The 7,766-nt window shown below is 25.9% G+C and overlaps 1 protein-coding gene across 1 annotated transcript in view; it reads right to left on the bottom strand.

Annotated features, from left to right (window-relative positions):
- The window catches only part of LOC108688840 (xanthine dehydrogenase 1-like), a 15,490-nt gene extending 13,312 nt beyond the window's left edge, over positions 1–2,178 (bottom strand). The window contains exons 1-5 of the mRNA XM_018195308.1: positions 2,145–2,178; positions 1,617–1,800; positions 976–1,107; positions 456–615; positions 47–260 (exon numbers count right to left, since the gene is read on the bottom strand). Of these exons, the coding sequence (XP_018050797.1) occupies positions 47–260; positions 456–615; positions 976–1,107; positions 1,617–1,800; positions 2,145–2,148 (694 nt within the window). The 5' untranslated portion in view covers positions 2,149–2,178. The remainder of the gene's footprint in view (positions 1–46; positions 261–455; positions 616–975; positions 1,108–1,616; positions 1,801–2,144) is intronic.
- Positions 2,179–7,766: the final 5,588 nt, after the last annotated feature.

Raw genomic sequence — 7,766 nt, 5'->3', positions numbered from 1 at the left:
TATATATATATATTTTATTTAGTGTCATCTAATACAAAAAAATTACCTTCCGCAGTATTTCCTCCATTTAATGTGTACGAGGCGAGTGGGTCTTCTTTAAATATCGCAAATAGATCCTCAATTGATAAAACTCTGTAGAAATGTACGTTTTCGTTTCTCTTTATGCTCAACATTTTTTTTTCATCAGAAGATTGCTTATCGTAGCAACTACGTACACACGACATTCTATTTTTTCGGCAAGGTTTGATCTTGTATAATTCCTACGAAGTATATTTCATTATATTTACAACAGGAAAGCAAAATAAAAAAAATTATTATAATAACGGGTCAATAATCCTTATTTGTCTAATAACAAGTTCAAATTCTAAAAAATTTCCTGTGAGAATAAAATAAAACTGGAATCCTAATTTCAAAATAAAAATTAAATTTTTGAAATAGAAAGAAATTTTTCACACCTCAATATCTTGAATGTCTTTCACCATGGATGGAGGTGCATCGGTAGCAAATCCCTTGAACGCATCCAAGATTGCACGATATCCGGTGCATCGACAAATGTTGCCACCAAATGAATTTTCGATTTGCTGTATAGATATATTCGAACTCTGAAGTGTGAGACTGCGAAATATATACAACAATGCATTAACACAAATTTCTAACTATACTAACTTTCAATTATACCTATTTAAATGATATTCCTCTACTTGAACTGAACATAACAGTTCCACGATTTTGTAATATATGATTTTAATTTTTTTTATTAGTTCATTTACTATTGGACAGTTATAATTATTGGAACTCATTTATTAATAGATGTAAGGGTACTTTTTGTATATGACTTTGTTTTCAACACCCAAGAATTCCACCAAAGAAAGAAAGAAGAATTTTACCACGAAAGGAAGAAACGTAATATATGTCTAAAATATAGTAATATTTCCTTAACATTAAAAATTAAATAGCAATTATAATAATTCGTACGTGTACATATTCATCACCATGCCAGGAGAACAATATCCACATTGCGAGCCATTTTTATGAGCAAGCACAGCTTGAATCTTATGATAACCATTTTGCTTGTTACCTAGACTTTCAATCGTGAAAATATTCCATCTGCGACATTATACAGTACGAAATAATAGTTAATATTAACATATACTTAATATTTACATATACTAACTTGGTATGCTCAAAAATTAAAAAATTGGTATAAAAAACGAAGAAAAAAATTCCTTTAAAAACTTTTAAAATCACATGATTTTTATTTAAAAAGATTTTTCTTTTTCAGTTTCAATAACATTTGCTTTAAAAGAAAAACAATGAAATTTTTTATATGGATACATAAAAATACATATTCACTATTTTAATATAGTTTTCAACATATTATAAGTCCAAAAATCAGATAAGTAAACTTCTCAGAATTTTTTTAGTTTGCTTGTAAAAAAACGTAGTAGTATACTTACTGACAGATATAAATGCAAGAAAAAGAGATTTTACGTTTCGACTAATTTCTTGTGTCAGAGACAAATTTCGCTGGTGCGCGTAATATCATTACACAAATTCTTTTATTTCTTTAAAAATTATAAGTTTAATTATTTAGTTTCTCTTTAATATATACATACCCCTGGCAGATCAGTACCGGTACAAGACAAGAATTCACGGCTATTGTTTTGTCTTTGTATGTTACACTTACGATACAAGCACCGCAACCACCCTCGTGACACATCGCTTTTGTACCTCGAAGACCCACATATTCACGGATGTAGAAAAGAAGGGACATTCTAATGGGTATACTATCACTGGATACTAGAAACGATTTTACAATTATATATAATCAATTCATAAAATTTCCTATTTAGCTACTTGATTATATTTTGTTTTTAAAATTTAGTCATACAGTTAGAGTTCTACAATATAATTATATTTTATACTTTCTATGTAATTTTTTTTGTATCTTGGATGATAAATTCTACTGAATGTGATGTGATTTTGTCACTTTATAATAGATTAGTATGTCGTAGCTCCTGATTAGATTTTTATAATATATTTGAATTTCTGGGATTTCTTTATGATCTATTTTATCATTTTTTAGTAATATAATCGAAAATTATTATTTCCTTACTTACACATTTCTTACAAACAATACATACCCATATATAGTATTCCGTTAATTGTAAATTGTACAATATTAGTGCTGGAACTAACCGCATTAGATTAGGTAACATTATAATTATTCTCTTTAATAAAAAAAGATATGGAATTTCGTGAAAAATTTTTTTATTTAATTTGATATTAAGCAATAAAGATTTAAATAAATAAAGAACATTAAAAAATTTTTGTGTTGAAATAAAAGATTTTAAATCTTTTAAATATTAATAACAACATTTCATATTGACTTTTATTGTATTCATATTACAAATAGCATGTTTTCACATCCTATTTGTCTAAGACTTACATGCTTTTTGTTTCCATTTTCACTCGTCAGACGTGTCGAATTACGATATTTACGAAACTATCCCTCGTCTAATTATATATGGAGTACTTATGAAAATACTGTAGTACACTGAGAAAGTACACTATGAAAGTACTGTCAGTACACTGAGGAAAAAATATAGTATAATTTTAATAAATATTTAGTTCAATACTGCCAACTAAACATTTACTTACAGTAAGTGAATATTCAATAAAAAAAATAATTATTAAATCAAATTAACATTTCTTGTATCTAATAAATATATCTTTATATTTAATAAATATTTATATTCGCATTATTCAATTAAATTTTATTAAAATTTATTAAAATTGACTATATTTTTTTTCAGTATAGGATACTATATAGGAACGCTGAATCTAAAAATTGGTAAAACTTAATTATTTTATACTACAATTTCTTTTATTAATAGTTAATTATTACGCAGCAGTGCAATTTTCTGCATAAATATACCGCTAGAGCAAAGTTTGTGTAATATTTTCAACTGCTAGCTACAATCCGTAGTGTTTAAAAATGTATTCACATTGAAAATGCAGTAAGTACACCTATATTAACATTAACATCACAAATAATGTAAATTTCGCACATATTATTAAAGAAAAATTTCAGTAAAGTATTATTTCACATGAAATCGTTTAGCAAATAATAAAACAACATTTTTTATTTGAATTTCTTATGTGTATATATATGAATTTCTTATATGTATATATATCTATATATATATTTTTTTTTACACAGTTGTTTCAGTGTGCCTTATAGAGTCAGAAATGAATTCAGAACGCAAAAATTAAAAATTTTTATGTATTATTTGTTTTATCTAACCTTATTTTCTAATAACAATGTTTTCATACGTTTTTCAATTCTAATTCTCGTTAATTTCAGTCAGCGTAATATCATTATACGTCTTCACGTTCACGCGTCTTCTTACTGACTACTAACAAATGCTTTTTCTGGACATATCGGAAACACACTAGTTTAGTTCGCAATGATTCACGAAAACATTTGTAATTGATAAACAATGTCAAATGAGACAGATATCTATATGAATCCGTTGTAACTTGAATTTTTTCTAAATGTATGATCACATGTTATAGAACCCTCCTTCTACCTACTTTGTATTGGGTTGTCTGGAAAGTTCGTGCCGCAAAAGATTTAAATTTAATAAATGAAATTAAAAATTTAAATCTTCTGCGTTTCAATTTTCCTTCAAAATCGGCACGAACTTTCCGAATAACCCAATTCATATATTCTTATGTACACAAGATTTTTAAATTTATTTCAGGTTACAGAACAGGTTATAATTAAAATGACAATTCAATTTTAAATATCTTTATTTTAAACTATAAACTTCAACTTTATTTTAAATATCGACTTATTAGCAAGCGGTTTTTGCTATCAAAGCACCATGTCATCTCTTCTGGTTAAACTGGCTAGAAGTATATATTCTGTAGTACAAAGTGCATCTGCAAATATCACGAATTATATGTTTATGTACATTGTAATACTTTTATATCTTATTATAATAATATTTTAAAAGTAAATATGCTTATGTTCTAACTATAGGAAGGAAATTTTAGAAGTATGTAATAAATGATTTATATTTGTTGAATTATCAAGCATACAAATATTTTTGCTTAAAATTTACCCAGTCGATATCATTTATCCATATTCCCTGCATCCATTCTCAGCGGAATTCAGTGCTTTGCGGATCTTTATCGTAATTACGCAACTCATACAAAGCGGTGATTTACCAGTTGCTACAAAAATTTCACAATTAGTCGGCAATTCTTTAATGTTTCTCATTTTTATATGCTTAATGCGGATTTATTAAAATTATTATTAAATTTTTAATGTATATAATAATTTTAAAAAATTATTATATACTATTCAATAAAAAATAGGAAATATGTTAGGACACACTCAAAATTGCGCAATATTCAGAATACCGTAACTCGATGAAAAATTATCGTAGACAAAAAAAAGCATTTGAAAGCTCGAAATTTCTACTTTCGAAATCGATAATTGATATTTCAATGTGACTGATTCTTTACGGAGATATATAGACACAAATGGATACCCGTCAAATCTGAAAATTTTATACAAATTTTATAAAGATCTATGGCGTAAAAATTACACAAAAATGTGGTTTACGGCAATCGAAAGAATAAATCTTTATCTTCAATTTGTTTTTTTTTTTATTGAGTTTTGTTTGATTTTTCTTTACCGAGTTATTGAACGTTGAAGCAAAAATGATCATTTTGTCGAAATGTAAAAGCTTTTTTAATGAAATTTTTCATTTGGCCAACGATTAATTTTCAAAGAACAATCAACTGAAATAATATTCAGTTTTAGTTTATTTCAAGTATATTCATTGTGTCTTTTATAAATTATCTTATATTATTTAATTTGAAAAGAAATACCCATACAGCACAGAAACTTATAGCAACATTGTTATAGGAACATTTCAATATTGCATATTGCAATACAATGTTGCAGAAGATATTTTTTTGCAATATTACTTCAGCAATGTTGCAGCAGTATTTAAAATATTTTCAGCAAGAGACACAAATTGACACAAAAGTCCTGTCCTTGTTCAAAAATCAGTGAAAAACAAAGACACAAATGACTCTTGTCACTGTGTCGATTTGTGCCTCTGTTAGAAAGTTCACTTTGAGAGAGACTTATATATATTGATTTGTGTGTAATCCAATAAAGTAAGGACCTGGACATAATGGAAGAATAGGAATTAATGATCACGTTTACACAGCACACTTAATCGGATTTCATAACATCTGTAGTTATGAAACTGACCAATCTCATAACTATATTCCTCTGAAAAATGGAATGACTGATTAATTTCTAACTAATATCTAACGAATATTATTAAACTCGATTAATAATATTCTCGATTAATAATGTCCATTTCTACCAATATAGATCAGTTTTAATCTCAGTTCAACTTATCTTCGTTTTTTTCTAGTTCTAAAGATTAGAAAAAGACGAAGAGTAAGTTGAACCGAGCTTAAAGTTAATCTACATTAGTGGAAACAGACATAAGGTATAAATATAGTCAATGTCTATAATTTATAGGAATTGTATTACAATTTATAGAACATAAAACAATTAAAAGTAAGGATTACATATAATGCACAATGGACACAATAACAACATATAAGACGTATAATATAAAAAATTAGAAGTAAGAGTTAAATGTATACAATGAATACAAATATGACTATGATGAATATGATACTTCATAATTAATTATGTCTTTATATTTTATAGGCATGTTTCGATATGCACAGTACTGAAAATTTATAGTTCATGTTATGTATACTGATATATTTAAATTCTCGATCTAATTTTGTTAATGTTTTCATTAATAAATGTTCATGTATAACTATATTCATTAACATTCGAAATATTCATACATCGTTTTTTCATTGGTAAAATAGCGTATTAAAAATAATAATAATAACAATGAAAAAATATAATAAATGAAAATGGTAATTTTCTCGTTACTTGTTTTAGAAAAAAATCAAGTTTGGAGAAATATAAAACAATTTATGTATAATTAAATATAAAATTATACGTAATTATGTATGAGCAGTTTTTTTTATATTTCTTCAAACTTGATATTTTCTAAACCAATGCGAAAATTATCCCTTTAATTATTTTTGATGTTTACGCATTAGTATTATTTTTGTTAAACTTTTACTAAACACTAAAAAAGAATTTTGCAATAAAACGTGTATGAACATGTATGGACATATTTCATATATAATTATATATATTTATGAATATTTATACGTGTTTATATATGCTTATACATATTTATATATATTCATGCATAAAAAGTTTTTTATTTAACGATTATATCAAGTTTCAATCTCATCTATAGCAAATTAGTCTATTAATAGTAGTCGTTCGTGAAATAGATTAAATGTTTTTAATATATCGTATCTAAATAATTAATAATTAATTAATTGATTAATAATTGATTAATAATTGATGCAAGTAAAATATCATCCAAATATTAGTAAATATTAAAATGGAAGATTGGCAGGTATACAACCGAAATTAGACTCCTCAATATGTGCAAAATCATATCACCAATCATTGATGGCGATAAAGTTGACTCTACGTATAACATTAAAAAACAGCATCATAGATTAAACAAACAGAATGATATGAACTTTTTACCAGAGAATTATCTTTTGGTTTTTAACTTTACTTCTTAGCAAGCTTCACTTTCTCCACATTTTTACCTTACAATAGGAGCCTTAATTGATATTTTCTTATTTTTTTCTTCGCTTGATGCATTCCAATTTTCTGTCTAAAAACTAACAAATGCTTTTTCTTTTATTGCCAATATAATAATATTCCAAAGTATTTATATTCTATTCAATTCCGTTCTGAACTATCATCTTGTAGGTAATTCTCTTAATTTCTACTACTATTTCTATTACTTAATTTCTATTACTATTTCATTTTGTATTTAATTTGTAATCTCATAAAAGAAAGAATATATACAAATAACCAGTTTCTAGCTCAGGTAGTTGCGAGATCCACGGGATGACGAAGAGGGAATTCGTCTCTAGTTCCTTATTTTGTCTTGTGTCACTTCTTTGTTCTACCTTGTCTCACACCAGATACCTGACCTCGCACCTCCTTACTCACCTGTCACTCTATTCACCTCGAAAATCCAGATTCCAGAGTTAGACTTGACTTATGTAATTTACTATCACATATTCGAATGAGTTTTTAAATATATTCTTCTTTCTATTAAAACATCTATTCACATTAGATTTTTTTTTATGAAAAAAATTTTATGTGTAGAGGAGAGTTGTTAATTGTGTACCTAATATCATCTAAATCATACCTTATCAATATATTATATTATTATTTAATATAAGTAACTTTTAGCAACAAAAATATGAACTAAATGAAAAATGAGTAAATCTAGACAAAAATTTAATGCAATTTTATATTTTCATGAAAAAAAGATTTAAAAAAAAGTGATGATACATTGCATTCTTGAATGAGGCATTTTGAGGCAATGATTCGGCGCACGTTAATGGATTAATTCTGCAAATCAAGCCATTAATATATCTTAATCGCAAATAATTATTGCATATCAATCAATCAATTATTCTAAGTTTCTAAGTTTATCTCATTTTATGTATAATTAACTTATCATATGATAAAAATAACATATTGATATATATATTGTTGTAAAAATAGATGTTGATATGCACATGTATATTATAAAAATAAAAAA

Source organism: Atta colombica, unplaced genomic scaffold (genome assembly GCF_001594045.1).
Source record: "Atta colombica isolate Treedump-2 unplaced genomic scaffold, Acol1.0 scaffold242, whole genome shotgun sequence".
Lineage (NCBI taxonomy): Eukaryota > Metazoa > Arthropoda > Insecta > Hymenoptera > Formicidae > Atta > Atta colombica.
The sequence above is the reverse complement of the archived record's forward strand: the minus strand, read 5'-3'. Positions and strand labels throughout refer to the sequence as shown.